The sequence below is a fragment of the Barbus barbus genome (genome assembly GCF_936440315.1).
Source record: "Barbus barbus genome assembly, chromosome: 46".
Classification (NCBI taxonomy): domain Eukaryota; kingdom Metazoa; phylum Chordata; class Actinopteri; order Cypriniformes; family Cyprinidae; genus Barbus; species Barbus barbus.
In genome coordinates this window covers 14,395,524-14,414,306 of record NC_136724.1, presented here as the reverse complement: position 1 = coordinate 14,414,306, position 18,783 = coordinate 14,395,524, and the positions used below count along the sequence as shown (strand labels likewise).

At 34.7% G+C, this 18,783-nt stretch overlaps 1 protein-coding gene across 1 annotated transcript; it reads left to right on the top strand.

Annotated features, from left to right (window-relative positions):
• Nucleotides 1-1,452: 1,452 nt before the first annotated feature.
• On the top strand, nt 1,453-18,209 carry LOC306865081 (queuine tRNA-ribosyltransferase accessory subunit 2-like). The gene is made up of 9 exons (XM_079409447.1): nt 1,453-1,531; nt 1,778-2,046; nt 3,127-3,182; nt 5,458-5,534; nt 5,750-5,959; nt 7,206-7,405; nt 9,016-9,167; nt 13,689-13,785; nt 16,261-18,209. The coding sequence occupies exons 2-9, from the start codon at nt 1,847-1,849 to the stop codon at nt 16,496-16,498; spliced, it is 1,230 nt and encodes a 409-aa protein (XP_079265573.1). The 5' UTR covers nt 1,453-1,531; nt 1,778-1,846; the 3' UTR covers nt 16,499-18,209.
• Nucleotides 18,210-18,783: the final 574 nt, after the last annotated feature.

Below are 18,783 nucleotides of genomic sequence, written 5' to 3'. Positions count from 1 at the left end.
ATTGTCTCTATATAGTCGAGATAAACCGGTATTGCAATATTTGTTGTTTATTGTGTGAAAATCAAGGTGTTCAAATTAAGTACAATTCCCAGTTCCCAATCTAAATGTGGCATTAAATATAGTAAAGAGTTTTTGTCTGTTTTAACTTTAAAATATAGAAGTTAAAATTAACTCATGTTTTAAAACTGCTACTATTGGCAAACAAAACGGTGAAATTAAATTTGTTACCAATGAATAAAGATTGCAATCATAATTTAATAATTTTAATTTTAAACTTTATATTTTATACCTTTGTAGTGTTTATTGTAGTAATATACATATATATTTATATAAATAAATAAATAAATAAATAAATATATATATTTAATAAATTATAAATAAAATAATAATTATTAAGAATGTAGGTGATTTTAAAATGAGTTGGTTTTAAGAGTGAAAACAATAGGCCTAAATGTTTTTTTAAAACTGTAGTTGAAACATGAAACTGAACAAATGGAGGATCCTGATCAAAGTTAAACATCCTGTCGAGAGAGCGCAGCTGTAAGCTCTACATCAAACAGCATTGAACGGTGAAACACAAAAGAAGATATTTTAGAAATGTTTCAGTGGTATTCTTTACAATGGAAGCCAATGGGCACCAATATTGTTTGGTTGCCAACACTGATATTATGAAGATATTCAACAAACGTCTTTCTGAATATGTCAGCTAACAATCAAACAAGCAGATTGTTAGTTTATCATATTATGTAGTATAATTTATATTATACTACAATCTTATACATTATAAATATCTAATAAATTATAGTATAAGATATTTATAAATTCATATTTACAGATTCACAGTTTAACTTTTTGGTACATTGTATTTTAGGCTAATTATTCATAGCAAATATCCAGTGAGACACATATAATATAAGATGAAAACAACAGGTTTTTTTTTTTTTTTTGCATAGGCTACAAAAGGCCCACCACTGATAGAGGTAAGGTAGAAATATCCTGGAGCAGTCCCCCCCAAAAATGATCTAAATTGGCTTAAAGTGTTAATAAATGTGTGTTGTCCTTGATAAATAAAAAATAAACATATTTTTTATTTTTGATTATACTGCAATCATATTGTATGCACAAACACAAAATATTTTAAAATATTCCATTAAAAAAATGCTTTAAGCCGTCTGGTCCTTACAGGTTGTCTCTGATTTTGTCTGCCATGTGCTGCTTTGTTTCTGGAGCTGACTCGTCCACACCTGTATTGATCTGTTGATCTGTTGAAGGAACAGACATAATAATGTAACGTTCAGATTTAATGAGTGATTCTTAGTAAAAATCTAAAGACACAATGCTTCTTCCATTTCAGTATGAGGGGGGTTTATGAATTGAATATATATATAAAATAGTTTTATTTCTGCGCTCAGTGCGCTGTAGAAATGTTATGACGTCGTAACTGTGAGACCCGAGTCAAAGCGCTACGAAATATTTCTGCGACCCGAAGTTCACACATGTCCTGCTCTCTGAGGCTGCTAACATCAAATTGGTAAGCTTGAGATGATTTATTGTCGAATATGACTTATTATATTTTAATTCACTGCTAATAAGTTTTCGCGGCGTACTGTGATTCGTTGTGTAGAAAACTTTGCTTTCCGTTATAAAGTACATAAATTCCTGCTGGTAAACTTGACAGTCATGTCTTCTATTTCATTCATAAGTGCATGTGTGCATCTCAAGCATTATATGTCTCCGGAAAATGACAGAATAAAGAGGATGAATGTTGTTTATGCAGGCGACAAGCTGTGATTTCCTCTAAATCTGAGAAACATTCACATTAGGAAGCTACAGCTCCACAAGTGGGATGAAACTGGAACTGTCTCGAGTGGTGCAGGGATGTCGCCTGGGAGTTTTGACTGGACTGGGAAAATCAGGGCAGCATTCACTGGAGGTGCCCGGCTGTCTCCTGTACACTCGCTGTGCAACTGTTCCCCATCTGACCCAGGACACATTACACACTTTGAGAGACCTGCCATCAGTCACGCAGGTGTCAGTGGATAGCCTGTAAGAATGTAGCTATACATATTATAAATTATAAATTCAGTTTATACATTCAGGGACAGGAATTCACTAAATAGTTGGGCAACAGTGTTTCTAACCAAACGTGGGTCTGTAAAACTGCAAGACAGATCTCAATTCACAAAATTTGACGTTGTGACAGTTTTCACAGCATTCACAGTGGATAGAAGTCTATGAGAGTAGTAATTTATTAGATTTTTGTGGTCCTGACTTTTATACATACCGATCAAAAGTTTGGAACAGTAATCTTTTTAAAAAAAATTTATGCTGTTTGTACTTTGTTTAAAATACAGTAAAAACAGTAGTATTATGAAATATCATTACAATAATAATAATAATAAAAAAAAAAAAAAATATATATATATATATATATATATATATTAATTTATAAAAATGTTCCTGTGATGGCAAAGCTGAATTTTCAGCATCATTACTGCAGTCTTCAGTGTCACATGATCATTCAGAAATCATTGTAATATAATGATTTGCTGCTCAAGACACATTTTGTACTATTATTAATGTATTATTAACAGCTTTTACTGTTTAATAATAATCAAACGTTTGGGGTGTGATTTTTTTTTTCCTAGAAAGGGCGGATTGAATTGATCAAAAGTGACAGACAGAAAAGACAGAGATGTAATGTTACAAAAGATTTTTATTTCAAATAAATACTGTTCTTTTGAACTTTCATGTGACACTGAGAAATGGAGTAATGGAGTTTGCATCACAGGAAAACATTACATTTTAAAATTTATTAAAATAGAAAAGAGTTATTTAAAATAGAAATAATAGAAACATTTGTGCTTTTACTGTATTTTTGATCAAATAAATGCAGCCTTGGTGAGCACTTGGTAAGACTTCTTTTATTGAAATATAAAAAAACCTTTTGACCAGTAGTGTAAATAAAAAATAAAATTATTAAAGTATTATTAGGGATGAATCTTGCATTAAGTTTTGCAAAAAAATAAATAAATCCATGTTGGAAAAGGTTTGATTTATTTATATTTTTAATCATTTATTTGATATATCTACAGTTTTAGTTTTTAGCACTTTTTTCTTTTTCAGTGCAGAGCATCATGAGGTTCTGGAGGAATTCAAAGAGGGTGTCAGAAAGTTTGCAGGTTAGCATTTTACTAACGTTTTGTTATTTGCTTTCTCTTGGTTAAAAATGTCCTCAGACAGTGTCTCTATAAGGATATCTTTATAAGATATTTAATTATAAGTACAGGGTGCCTCATTTATAAAGTGTGCGTGCGCACAGATTTGATCTTAGAGTGTGCGTGCACTTAAATCCACTCCAACGCTCATATTTGTAAAAACTGCCTTTGACGTGGAAAAGTGCTTAGTGTCACGTCAGGGTCTTGAGCAGGCGTACACACTTTTTCTTGTCCGAGTACCACAGGTTTTTGGAAATGTAAGCTGTTCCAAATGAAAGGATTTGGACGATATGATCTTTTATATGTTAATGACGTTAATTAGGAGTCATTTAGAAGGCAGAGAGCTGAAACCATTCAATTGCACACAAGTTCAAGATCATTTGCGATTCATAGATTTTACATCTAAAAGAGAGGCAAACGTGCATTTTTTGTGTGTACGTTCATTCTATGAATCACTAGATGCATATTTGAGAGCTGGTTTCTGCACAACATTTTAAAAACGAGGCCCCGAGATGTCTGAATTTTTTTAAATGGCTTTTAAAAATTTGACTGTTCCCATGCATGCCCTTTTCTCAGCTAGTCCCACTGTTGTCATTTCCCGCAGTTCTAAAGTAATTAGTCAGGTGATTGATGCAAAAAGTTTTTTGGTCCTCAGCCTAATATGGCAGACTTAAATCATTTAATTCAAGTCCAGCAACTGCTATTGAGATGAATAGGAATGCTAACAGATTCTACTCAAAAAACATGCTGTCACTGGTAGTTTGTTCAAGATCATTGAAAAGTCAGTCCTTGAAAAGATCATCTTTGTTGCTTTTCTGCTATTTTCAAAAGCATTATAAGTCATTGCTATCCAGCAGTGTGGGAGTAAACATTTTCTCAGTTGGCTAATAGATCTAGAAGCAGTTCACACAGTTTGAAAATTCACACATCAAGTGGATTATAAATGGCCAAAGAGGTTCTGGAGCTGAGACTGTGGAAGAAAGTATTACACTTTTGAAGATGATCCCAATTTAAAAATAAATGTAATTGGCTATAGGCTGATTCTGCACAAGCTTTGAGACTTGAAGGACTTGATAAAATTATCTCTCTTTTGCTTGCAGTACTAGAATTTTTGAATAGTTAAACTGTTCTTGAAGGTGAAACCGCTAGCTGACAGCAAATCTTCAAAAATAAATAAACTTGAAACTGGTTTCAAGCCACTTCTATTGCTCCAACTGGTGCCACTAGTAGAAATTAAACACTGCAATATCCCAAACATAAGCTTTAATAAAATTTTAATTCATATTAAATAAAAACTTGTTTGGTTTTGAAATTATTTTAGCTTTCAACCAATCTAAATTTACCAGTGGGGGGTGCTCATTTTTAATTCTGAAGGCATGTTTTCAGATTCTCTCCCTCAGTAGCTGACTACTAAGTGACTATTTAGAAATAATTATGCATTCATACTTGGATGCATACCACAGATGCATTTTTGAATTTTGAATTTTTGAAGTTTAATTTTGCAACTGTAACGAAAAGAAGGGCACTGTTTCAGTCGTTGCCTTCAGCAATCCAACCAGAAATGAGGAAGGTAATTGCATTCACGATATTAAGATGTGTGACCGTGAATACATTTCAAAGGGTGACTTGAGGCGGCTGCTACCTCTCCATTTGGATAATTACAAAAATACAATTATTGTACATGATAATGTTGGTCACTGAAGTTCACCTCATCATTTCCATGCAATACCGCCAAATTTAGATTCCTCTTCAGAGTCATATCATACATGTTCACAATCGTCTAATCTACAGTTGAGAATTAGTTAGTACAAGCTATGCAAATGTACACTTTCGCCATCGACGACACTCATCAGTGCCCCAATTTGTCCTAATCTCCATATAAATGCATTTTTATATCTTCAGAATAATGAGTTGAGCTCTTGGTTATTTCGCCAGTAAACAGTTTTGTTATAATGAACAAGTGTTCTGCCTGATTGCATTGGACTGTTCTTATGCATTCGATTGCTGTTGAGGATTTAGTAAATGGATGAATAATACAAATGTATTTTGCAGTTCGTCATATGTTGTGTTTGCACTATTTATAGCTTTAAAATTTCAGTCTTTGAAACTGGTGTTAAAACGTTTTAGATTTGTATGCAAGACGTCTATTTTGATTAGAAGTAGCTTCTTGAGTTGTGCAAGTAACAATAGACGTCTGATAAGCTTTTTCTCTGACGTGAGCTAATGGTTTCCTACACAGGTCTTCATGATGCTGCGGTTTTCTGCTCTCTGTATGATTCTGCGAACACAAGCCCCGCTGGTCACGTCACCAACAAGGTTAGAGAACTGTATCGAATGATTGTTTTCAGCATCTTTTGTCACTGAGACTGACTCAGATTCCATTAAATCATTGCAAATATTCAATTTAGTAAAATCTCATTGGTTTTCAGCTGATGCGGTTTGGCTTATAGAGAGCTTTTGTGTCCTTTGAAGCTATGCCGTGCCTTTACTGTTAATTGTGAGGGATTTAATGGTTGTGTGTGATTTAACAGACAGTGTCAGTGTGGGGCAGCGGTGGGAGGATAGAGCTGACAGTGGCTCGGTTCATGGCGATTCAGGCAGCTATCCAGCCGGACTGCTATCAGAGCATGGCAGACGGCGAGACCTGGCAGGCCGGTACCTCTCGCAAGAGAGTCCGTAAAGCAGTGGACAGGACTCTGGCTCATCTGGATGAATGTCTGGTGTTGCACCAGAAAACTCAGGTTACTACACAAAAACACAGACTGAATACTGGAATACCTGTTAGAGATTGCAGGATACATTTCCCATAAAAATGACAAATGGTCATATTTTATACTATTCAGGGCTTGACTGCCTGGAAGAACAGCAGAATAAAGACTTTATACAAAAAGATTCTTCTAAACAACTTCTTTTTTTGAAGATTTTTCTAAACTGAATCTGTCTATACATCGCAAAGAGATTTTATGACAAAATTAGATTTTAACATAGGAGAGTGGAGTGAGTTGAGCCAGTTTTTACTTGGTGTGTTTAAAGTGAGCACATGAGAGTAGCTATGTTTCCATCCCTTAATTTGCAAAAAAGTTTTTACGCTCACTTGGGTTGGTTTTTGTCTTGTGCGAGAAAGGGTTAATGCAAATAATTGGAGTTTGAAACGCATTTGCCGAATAAATTCCTCCATGTACGTCAAAAAAAGTCATGTGACTTTGTGCGATGGGACGGCATAACCTGACTAAAAAGTGGACTGAGCTCATTGCACACACTCATTGCTTTTCTTTGTGATATTTAGTGCCAGTTTATCAGGAAGTGACAATTTTTTTCTCTTTGACACGTTAGATGGAAACCGTGCTTATTCGCAAATGTTTTATGGGACATTCTAATTTTGCGCACAAGTTAAAAACGCAACTTTGGATGGAAACCCAGCTAGTAATGTGTCCAACATAAATTTCAGGATGTGGTGTATCCTCGGGAATAATCACTTAGGATATAAAATAAACTGCTTTTAAAAAAAAAAGTAGTCTCTTGGCACAACTTGCCCCTAGTGAGGGGTAAATCAAGCCTAGGGAGAGGGAAAGTTGAGTATAAATGTTGCAGGCAAATACAGTTTCTTAAAAACGTCATGGTCAATTTTTATAAACAAGGTGTATTTCAAATTTTCAGAACAAAATCAAGTTCAAAACAAAGAACCAAATAAAAAATGTTTGGTTTAAAATGAATGAAATATAAGGTAGAATTACAGTCCCTTATAATCATAAGAAGGGCTGAGCCATTGGGCCAAAGGACATTTGGCTCAAATTACCCTACTCCTATCATTTGAACAAATTTCTATCATCCAGCAGTTTAGCACTAACAGTATAGCCTAATATTATAACTTCCTAAAGCACAAACACATATGTTTTTTCAGATTTGTCTGTAATTGTTCAGACACTATAAAAGCATGAGTCTTAAACATAAAAAATAACTTTGAACAGCAAAAAATATTTTTTACAGGAATTAAAACAGGCCGAGATATTTGGTGTTGTGGAGGGTGGAGACATTTTGGAGGAGAGGCTCCGGTCGGCACGAGAGACTGCCAAGCGTCCTGTGGGCGGATTTGTCCTGGATGGATTTCATTCTGCTGCCATGGAGCAGGATGTGAGGGTTCAGCTGATTAAAGCGACATCTGCAGAGCTTCCCCAAGAAAAACCCAGGTGAAAAAAGGCATCTATTTAAATTTCTGCCTCTCAGGCTCAGTCGTTTCTTCAGTCGGAGATTGAGTGGCTAGATCTTCCCCAACTTATTACTCTCTGATTATGCACCTCGATTTAAAGCAGCCATAGCAACACTCCATTCCACCGGCAGCCCATAGCAACCACCTCATCCCTTCCGGGGAACTGGAAGTGCTGGGGTTAGAAAGGTTTCAGGAACAGACTTCATCTTGAGTTCCTTGTGGTGTAATGATTGATTTCTCTGATCTCCCTCTCTTTGAGGTTGACTTGGAGGTTACAGAACCACACAGAGACAATGGCTGGAAGTAAAGCAGTCTGGATTTGGAAGCGTCCTTGTGGCACAGCAGGGTCTTAAGAGGGATGCTTCCCACTGGGCTTTATAGTTTTGTTAGAAACCGACATTTCCCTTGGGTATATCTCAGGTCACAAATAACTGGAGCTGGAGAAGGTTGTGAGGCAGACGGGCTGGAGGACAGGATATATAATTTAGGTATAGAGCAGGACAAGATGTTTCTGTCCTGCAGTATTTATGCTTTTATTACATGATGTATTTTCACACTGTTATGTTTTGTTGAAAAGTTTTGAAAAGAAGTTAATTCTTTTTTTTTTTTTTCAGCAAGGATGCATTAAATTCATCGAAAGTGACACTAAAAATGTTTATAATCTTATAAAAGATTTCTGTTTCAAATAAATGCTGTTATTTTGAACTTTCTATTCATCAAAGGATCCTGAAAACATATAATGGTTTCCAAAAAAATATTAAACAGTACAATTGTTATCAGCATAAGAAATATTGCTTGAGCAGCAAATCGGCATATTAAAATGATTTCTGAAGGATAATGTAACGCTGAAGACTGGAGTAACGACTGCTGAAATTTAGTTTGCATCACATCACAGGAACAAATGATACTTTAAAAATGTATTAAAATAGAAAAAATTATTTTAATTACTTAAACTATTTCACAGTATTACAGTATATTCTCATGAGACCTCTTTTAAAAACAAAAAATACCACCTCCTAACGTGTGTTTATGTGTGTGTGAGATTGTCTTTTTGTCTGTTTGTCCATGTTAGAATGTGTTATTGCTCCTCATTTTGCTTTGTGCAACTATCCAAACTTCTAACCTCAAAAACAATTTGTGTTCCACTGCATGGCTTTCTTGATCTGTTTGAGAGAGCTTTTGGATCTCCATTGAAATGCACTATACTGCCCCAAAAAAAAACTGCAGATTCACTGGTTTTGTATTAATACTTAATGATTTACCCTGGGCTGAACTTGGCTTTGATTTATCTTTGGGGTTGACTATAATCTGTCTTACTGAGGTACACTGAGAAAAGTATTACCAAACCAATAGGAAAAAATGCATTGTGAGATCTTACAGCTGAAGTGTGTAATTTATTCAATGTTTAAATACGTTTTCCTATCTTAGCTTTACATGCAGAGACAACTATGACCTTTAATTAACTTTATAGTTAACCTTTAATGAATAATAACTCCCATTAAGGCAAAAAAAACATTGCATTTGACTCGTATTGTATTTTAAGCCTGAACTTGCAGTGCATTGACATTGAGCTTTTACCATCTGTGTCAGGTTGGTGCTGGGGGTTGGTCGTCCTGATGAGGTCATCAGCTGTGTTGAAGCAGGAGTCGACCTGTTTGAGAGCTTCTTCCCCTTCCAGGTGACGGAGCGAGGCTGTGCACTCTCCTTTAACTACACCATTGATCCCGACCCTGAGACGGCAGGTAAATCAACCCTTACAGGTGTGCAGAAGCCCATAGCTATACTTTTGAAAAGATACAGGTTTCCTACACTTTCTTAACCATATAAAACCTACTGCATCTTATTTGATATACTAATTTCTAAGGTCTCTAAATTATAAACATTTGCAGGGAACAACTATTGTACACAATCTGCTACATGCCTTCTGTCATTTGATAGGTAAATCTTTTTTAGCAAGTAAAAGGCCTTTTAGTTTAAGTATAAAACTGTTCATCTTCATCTCATGGCACACGTGTCTATTTTTATACACATGCTGTTATTTTTATAAAGTAAACATAATAACTTTTATATTGTTATTAATATTTTTAGACATATTTAATATATTTAACATATATTAATATATTTAATTTTAACTTTACTTGATTATCCATACATAAAATCATGTTAAAAAAATCATGTTAAAATGTGAGCGTCAAATATGATACATTAGGTTTTTGACGAATAATCATTAGTAGGGGAAGTCGTGGCCTAATGGTTAGAGAGTCGGACTCGTAATCCAAAGGTTGCAGGTTCGAGTCTCGGGCTGGCAGGGATTGTAGGTGGGGGGAGTGAATGTCCAGCGCTCTCTCCACCCTCAATACCACGACTGAGGTGCCCTTGAGCAAGGCACCGAACCCTCATCTCCTCCCCGGGCGCCGCAGCATAAATGGCTGCCCACTGCTCCGGGTGTATGTTCACGGTGTGTGTGTTCACTGCTGTGTGTGTGCACGTGGGATGGGTTAAAATGCAGAGCACGAATTCTGAGTATGGGTCATCATACTTGGCTGTATGTCACGTCACTTTCACTTTCACTAGTACGTCTTAATCATCATTGCATTGCATTATATGTTTTCCACCACAATAAAAGCTATAGATCATAAAACTAAGCATTCAAATATTATCATACTAATATATATATATTATATATATTATATTATACATATAAGATATATTGGAAACTTTTATTTATATGCATTTTATGCAAGTAGTTGTATACTGTAATAAAATAACGGTGTACCAAATAAATATCAACTTTACCAAATTGCATATTTTTGCTCAGTTTGGCTCTGAATCAAATAGATTTTTTTTCTCTTCGAGTGTGAACTCCATATTTTCTTATATCATAATATATTTGCTATAAAAGCCTGATGTATCAAATGTTATACTCAGATTTTTTTTTTTTTTTACTTTGTCTCAAGGTGCAATTAAAAAAGAAATCTCACTATTTTTTCAAATGTCAGGATTTTACAGGGTTAAAAGGTTCTGTTTAGAGAAAATGGAGGGTGAGAATTGATAATAAATCAGTCAAAATTCAATTTAAAAACAATTGGCAGCATTTTACAGTTTCAACGTTGTCATAGTTATTGCATTTTGTCCTTGTATGTATAGACAGTATTTGAAAACTGAATCTTTCATTTTGAAGGAAGGCTGTTTCAGATTCATATTGTGATATAAAGGAGCTGTTCAGCACAATAATATGAATGAGTAAAGTTATATTTAAAGTGTCAGCTACCCGTTCACTGCCAGCAGAAGCAATGATCAGCATGTGGGACTGTTTTTCTCAGCATGGCTTGGTGGAAGTGGGGCTGTGCTTCTGCTGGTTGATTCAGATAATTAAGTGTGAGTTTAAATAATAAAGTCTTCGAGAGAGTGTGTGTTTGTTCAGGCCCCAGTCAAATTAAATAATTGTCTCGTTTCAAACAGAACCAGAGCCCTGGGAAATCCATCTTGTATCCTCAATTTCAGCAGGCACATGTATGAAGTCAAACCTCATTATGGTTTCCCACATTTTAATGTTGGTTTTTATTTTCAAAAGGCTGTTCTGTGAGAACAGATACCCCTGCATATGTCTGCAAAGTATCTGGATCACATGAAGAGACATAAAAAATTCACTATCAGGCATCAATAATTGATTCGGACTGTTTGGTGTGCAGCAGTCTGTTCTTAGAAGAAGCTAATCGATGTGTTAAGATGGTAATAGAGTTCAGGACAGGCACTTGCAGAATCAGGAAAGAAATATCCCCTCAGCCAATTAGAGAGCTCTGCAGGGAGACTGGCTGTAGCTTCACCCTGATTCTCACTGCAGGTTCTACTCTACACCGCTCTTCTCTTTCACACCCTCTCTACATCTCTAAACCTCCACTTTGTGCTCTCTTTTCACTTATTTTTCTTCTTTCTCTCTTGTGTGTTTTTTCCTGTTTTTCTGTACAATCTGTACAATTTAACACGCACTCAGTAATTTTAGGTGTAAAACAGTAAATATTTTTTAACATTTTTCAAAATACACTCACAATTAACTCATGTCATATAAATAGCTTATTAATTTATTAAGTAGCCTATTTATTTTACATGTAGTGGGTAGCCTTATGTGGGCCGCCCCATGTTGAAATCAAATGATTATCCTTTAGAAATACTGTAAGATAAAAACTTTTGGTCACTGTATAGTTATATGATTTTATTATAATATGATTTTCTATTTATTTATGATTCCACTAGTATTTTACTGAGCGAGACCTTCAATCTTTGTCATTCACTAACCACAATCTAATATAAGCATAAGGATTGGGACTGTTTACCTTTAATCAAATGTACAAGAAATGCTGGTAACACTTTAGGGACCAATTCTCAGTATTAACTAGTTGCTTATTAGCATTCTATTATTAATATATTGGCTGTTTATTAGTACTTATAAAGCACATATTCTGCATGACCACATTCTACATCCCTAATATTACCCAATACCTAAATTTGAATACCTAACTAGCTATTAATAAGCAGCAAATTAGAAGTTTAATGAGGCAAAAGTCATATTTAATGGTTTGATAATGGATAATGGACCTTAAAATAAAGTGTGACTGAAATGTTTTGCAGCCATTTTCAGCTGTTGCTTGTTTTAGGGAGTTTTTGCCTTTAGTCTCCTCTTCAGTTGGTGAAATGCATGATCAATTGGATTTAAATCTGGAGATTGACTTGGTCAATCCATTTCTTTGCCCTGATTAACTCCTTGACTGAATTGGCAGTGTGTTTTGGGTCATTGTCCTGTTGCAATTTGAAGCACTTCCCAATGAGTCTGGTTGGATTTTGAGCATTTGTAGCCAAGATGCTTTTGTACACTTCTGCATTCATTCTGCTGCCACCATCATTCGTTACTTCATCAATAAAGATGAGTGAATCTGTTTCAGAGGCAGCAATGCATGGCCATGCTATGACACTACCTCCACTATGCTTTACAGATGAGGTTATATGCTTAGGATCATTTGCAGTTCCTCCAAACGTTTGCTACTTTGATAAAGGTTAATCTTTGTCTTATCCATAAAACGATGGTAAAATTGCATTATGATATAAATGTTTTTATTCAATGCTCAATGACCACAGTTATTGGCGCCTTTTATTCAGTACTTTTAGCAACCTTCATTTGCCAAAATAACAGCCCTGAGTCTTCTGCTATAATGGCTGATGAGGTTGGAGAACACCTGGCAAGAGATCAGAGACTTTTCTCACATACAAATCTCTTCAGAGATTGTGGATTTTGATGTTTTTTTTATCATTGTTCTAATGGAAGATCCAACTACAGCTCATTATGTGATTTATTTGATTTAATGTGATTTTTTTTTTAATCTGTTGGTATTAGAATCTATGATGCCATCTATCTGAACAGGATGTCTAGGAAAATAGCACCACAACATTAAAGATCCAGCTGTATATTCAACCATGGACATTGGGGTTTATCCCTGTGTTTTAAACCCTTCTCAAGTGTTCCAAACAGCTCTTTTTTTAAGCTTCATCTGACCATACAACACAGTCTTGTTTTAACTTCCAGTCCTGTCTGGCAACTGAATATGCTGGAGTTTGTTTTTGGATGAGAGCAAAAGATTTTTCTTGAAGCCCTCTCAAACAGTTTGTGGTGATGTAGGTGCTGTTTGATATTTTTTTTGAGGTTTTCTGACTCCAAGACTCAACTCATTTTAGCAGTTCTCCCGCTGTGAGTCTTTGACCACTCAAACTATCCTCCTCATAACACAACCATTTGATTGCAACATTTTAATTATTGCCCTGATGATTGGAATTTTCAAATTCTTTAGCTATTTTCTTATAGCCACTTTCTATTTTGAAGCTCAACAATCTTTTGCTGCACATCAGAGCTATATACTTAGTTTTTTTCTCATTGTGATGAATGATTAAGGGAATTTGGCCTTTGTGTTTCTCATATTTACTCATGTGAAAGAGAAAGTCACGGCTGAATAATTTTGTGATCTTAGTCACCTTGTTGTGCTAAAAGATGTTAATATTAATGGGAAAATATTAATTGAGGCCAAAGTGTATTGGAGAAAAACATTTATTTTATAATTAATTTTTTTTGAGTGAAGGTTCGAAAAGATAAGCAATGTAGGTTTATTTTTACAGCCTTCCTTGCTCATATTCACCAAGAGGGTTAAAAAGTCTGACCGCAACTGTATGTAAAGCAGTTGTGCTGAATGTTTAATCATGTGGTATGTTTGAAACAGTGTTGGAATTCAATGGAGAGATGCCTGCTGTCAAGAAGCTGAACTCAAATGGAGATGAAAATACAACTCCTTACGAAATGAACCTCAAAGATAAAAGGTGTGTATGTACAGATTGTAATCCAGAAAGGATTATGTGTTTATGAAACACGTGAATGAGATTAAATTATATTCCAGTTTTAAATGTGCTTCTGATTACTGATAGCCTGGGATTATACAAGATTTGTATTTTAAAGAAAACCAGTTCGAAGGGAGCATAATTTGCTTTTTGGGTTAAAAGAATTTATTAATTTGAATGGTAAAACAATTAGAGAAAATTGAAACAGAAATTGAAATCTACACGTTAATACACGCTATACTTATAGTCAGGCAATGCTGATTTTGTTAACAATAATTTGAGAATAAAGTATAACAATAATAATAATTTGCACGGTTAGATGTGATGTGAGCTAACTGATCGTTAGATTTAATCACTATTGGTAGCACGATTTATTGTAATGCTTTTTTCCTCAGTTGGGCAGAACAAACGTGGCAGACTTGTTACTTACTTGACTTGATTAAGTAGATTTTCAGCATATTTTATTTTTTGCATGAAATATTTGACAGTTGTTGTTAGGTCCATATTATGGTTCTTATAACAAAAAATAAAAATAGATAAGTAAATATATAAAAATACTTTTAAGCTACAGAACATCTGTGATATCATCAATAAACAAAACATGTTTTATGGAATATGGAATTTTATGGAATTTATATGGAACTTTATTTTATCTTCCAGCTCTATAAACCACTATACAGATTGGTTGAAGATCACACTGAAGTGTTTAAAGCTGTTTCCTTTTTAATACCTGAGGGATTTTTATTCTTAATGAAATATTATTATTATTATTATTCATTAAATATTAATATATTTAATTATATATGAGATTTGTTTAATATGTTTAGTTATAGTATATATTTAATATTTATTATTTTTATATATAAATATTATTAATATACAGTGCCCTCCATAAGTATTAGAACAGTAAAGACAAAATTGCTCTGTTGCTTGTGGAGTCAAGACATTTGCAAATATGATTAAAAGATGAATATGAGACAAAACTACAGAATGTCACATTTTATTATTAGCCGTTTCAACACATACATGTTTTACCAAATAAATAGAACAGCACTTTTAGAGTTCATCCCACTCATTGATGTGAGCATAAGTATTGGGACAGTTGAACATAAGGCAGATATAAAAGATTAAAAGCTATTATTTAGTTGCAGATCCCTTGCGCACAATCACAGCAGTGAGTCTGCGACCCTTAGACATCACCAGACTCTTGACTGAACTGGCAGGGTGTTTTGGGACATTGTCCTGCTGCAATATGAAGCACTTCCCAATGAATCTGGAGGCATTTTCTTGAATATTGGTAGGCGAGATGGTTTGTACCCTTCCAAATGAATTCTGCTACAGTCATCATATATTAAGTCATCAGTAAGGTTGAGAGGGCCTGTTCCAGAGACAGCCATGCATGCCCATGCCATGACACCACCTCCACCATGCTTTACAGATGAGGCTGTATGCTTGGGATCACTGCAGTTCCCTTTTTTTCTCCACATTTTTGATTTCCCATCACTTATATAAAGGTTCATCTTCGTCTCATTGGTCCATAAACACAGTTCCAAAACTCTTCTGGCTCACCTTTGTGCTTTTTTGCAAACTCAAATCTTGCCTTTCTATTTTTGGTGCTGGTCAGAGGTTTGTATCTTGCTGAGTAGCATGTTATTCTGTGTCAAAGTCTCCTGAGGACAGCAAATTGTCAGAGCATCACCCCAGCTTTCTGGAAGTTGTTGTTGATTTTACAGACACGTCTTTTAGGGTTCATTTTCACAGCTTTTTTCATTTTCACAGGTTCATTTGTCTGTCATCAACTACTGTTGTTTTCTCAGCTGATCAGGTCGTTGTTGGTTGCTGGTGTCGCTGGTGGTTTCCTCTTTTCTTTTAGAATCCAAATTGCTTGCTTTTCTCTCAAAGTCAGCTCCCTCATCTTCATCCTGGTTTGTGTGCCATCATCGAATGCAAGATTCAGAATACATAAGTAATGGATATAACTGATACGACACATTCCCTGCTTTTAATATTTGAAGAATTAATGCAACAGGACACAGCTGCTCACTTAGAAAGACCTGTGAGGCAACTGTTCCAATACTTATGCTCACATCAGATAGAGGGATGAAACTCTAAAAGTGCTGATCTTCTTAGCTGGTAAAACATTTATGTGTTGAATCACCCAATAATAAAACGTGACATTCTGCAGTTTTGTCTCATATTCATCTTTTAATCATATTTGTAAATGTCTTGACTCCACAAGCAACAGAGCAATTTTGTCTTTACTCTTCCAATATTTTTGGAGGGCACTATATATATGAATAAATATATAATTTATTTTTCTTTTATATATTTTGTTTGCATGGCAGATTTGTCCTTAAAATTATTTTTATGTTTTGCACACTTAAAAGTCCTTAAATTGAATTCTCTTGTGACAGTTGTGGTGTGACAATTGGTCTCATAACACTGTTTGATTTTCAGGTATCAAGATGATTTCCGCCCACTTGTGGAGGGCTGCAGCTGCTACTGCTGTAAAAAGCATATGAGAGTGTATGTTCATCATTTACTGGTGACCAACGAGCTTCTCGCTGGTGTTTTACTCATGCTACACAACATGGAGCATTACCTTGGCTTCTTCAAAGCGCTCCGGGAGGCTATAGCCAGTGACCGTCTGCAGGACTTTAAAAATAGAGTCCTCCATTGCAGAGAAGGTGATTGAAAAGATTGAAGGACTTCAGGCAAAAAGAACGAACAAAAGAATATCTACATCAGAGCATACTTACGGCTTTGATTTTGGAGTATGTGTTTCATGAATATAAAGCTGGATTCTGATGCATGTGCTCTTGCCATGCAACATATCAGACAAAAAGTGCTAATGTGAGTGACCCAGCAAGCCTTTTAAGATTCCCATGGCTCATCTTAGAGTTCGCTTATGGATTTTAAATTTGCCGTCTGTTCCATCAAAGAACAGTTTCACTTAGAAGGAGGATTAATAATGGTGAAATTACTTTTCTGAAGAGCAGCACTTGCTCAGATTCTCTCTCTAAAGCCCTGAAAAGTTATGTTTTGCTCAGTACATATTTTTTCCAAAAGAGTTACATTTATTATTAGAAAAAGTGCTGCATTTTTATTTATTTATTACAATAATGGTATTGTATAATATTTTATTATTGCACATTATTATTATTATTGTATACACTTGTGATGTTTCGATTGTGATGTTGTTTTTCGAAAATTAAGTTTTAAGTTGACCATTTAATTTTAGACTTTTTTTTTTTCTTTAAACCACAATGCAAATCTAGCTTTTGACTTAATTGTATTGATTTTTTTTTCTGATCTTCACATTCCTATTCATATCATTTTTATTTTACGATAAATGCACAACTATGAACCTTTTAGCTTGGACCATATTCCCAATACGGCACCTATAGTACCTTTTGCTTTTACAAAAGTTTAGTGTTAAATCGGTGTATATTGTAGCACAGATAAAATGTTGTAGTTGACCTTTCAGCTTCCAGGGCCATAACTATTTGAAATGTTTTATGACCGTTATAGTTAAGCATGCATGAGTGAAATTGACAGTGAGTGCTGTAACACATATTCATTTGGTATTCTTTATTCCGTGCAGTCTACAAAAGGATTGCTACAGTGTAAGACGTTCATAAGGAGATAGTAACATAAGTGCAGCAATACAAAGTTTCAAAGTAGGCCATGTATTAGCTAGTACTGAAATGTAGGTGTAAAAGAGTGAAGTACAGGATATTCTTTTAAATACTAAAGTAAGGCAGAGTGTGCTAGAGTGGGAGTGTGTTAAAGAGCAGATGTGAGAAAGCCTGGGTTAGGTGCAAGCTGCAGAAATTGGAAATCAAAGAGGGAATCAATGGAAGATGACCTGAAATTGTTTGCAATGTTTTTATTAAGTAAAACTTTGTTTTCCGATAGTCTTTTGTTTCTCCGAAAGACTGAGATCACGTTTTACAGTTTGTGTGGAAATTGTGATACACTATGAATCAGAATTCATCTCCTCAAAACTGACAGTAAAGTCATTTATAATGTTATAAAATATTTCTATTTCAAAAGCTGTTTTTTGAACTTTATATTCATCAAAGCATCGTGACAAAGTTTCACAGTTTCCAAGAAAAACAATAAGCAGCAAAAACACAAAAGTTTTCAAAACTGATAACAATAAAGGTTACACTTTATTTTAAGGTGTTCTTTTGTTCAATGTATAATTACACTGTTACCGTGTAATATACATTGAAGACTGAAGAAATGGCTGCTGGAATTCAGCTTTGTCTGGAATAAATTATTTAAAATATATTCAAATTGAAAACACATTGTAATAATGTTTCACAATATTATTGTTTTTACTGTATTTTTGATTACAGTAATTATTCAAATTATTAAATGAATTATTCATTTTGTATTTTACTCATGAAATACTTTTTTTATTTGCATCTTATAATGTCAGCATTGATATAAATTTTTGAAAGTCTTTATAATGTTTACGTACATTTTCAGTGTGATCCCAGGTTTTTGAACCTCACTGTGTATGTGGGGAAATCTGTGTTCCATTTTAAAAGCTGCAGAGCAACTTTCCCAGCAGGTGAGTTCCTCCCCACGATTTAGCCAATTACCTTTTCCGAAGAGCCAGGAGAGATCATTAAAAAGAAAGGTTTGAACTGTTGGATGACTTTCCACTGCTAGTCCCTGCACTTGATTTTGACTTCACTTTTATCCCAACCCAGCTTCCACTCATCACAAGGGCTTTATCTCTGTAACTCTTGAGGGTTTGAGTCAAAAGTCAATTACGAAAATGTTTAATGTGTTTTTTTCTAAGCAATAACGGTAGAAGTGTTCAAGGAAAAATATGGCCAAGTCTTTGAAATTGACTTTCAATAACAGAAGTATTCACCGGAGAAAAAGTGTTACAACTAGCCCCATTCTCCCCTATTAATCATAAACTTGACATTCAGCTTTTAAGCTTTGCGTAATTAGCTTTTT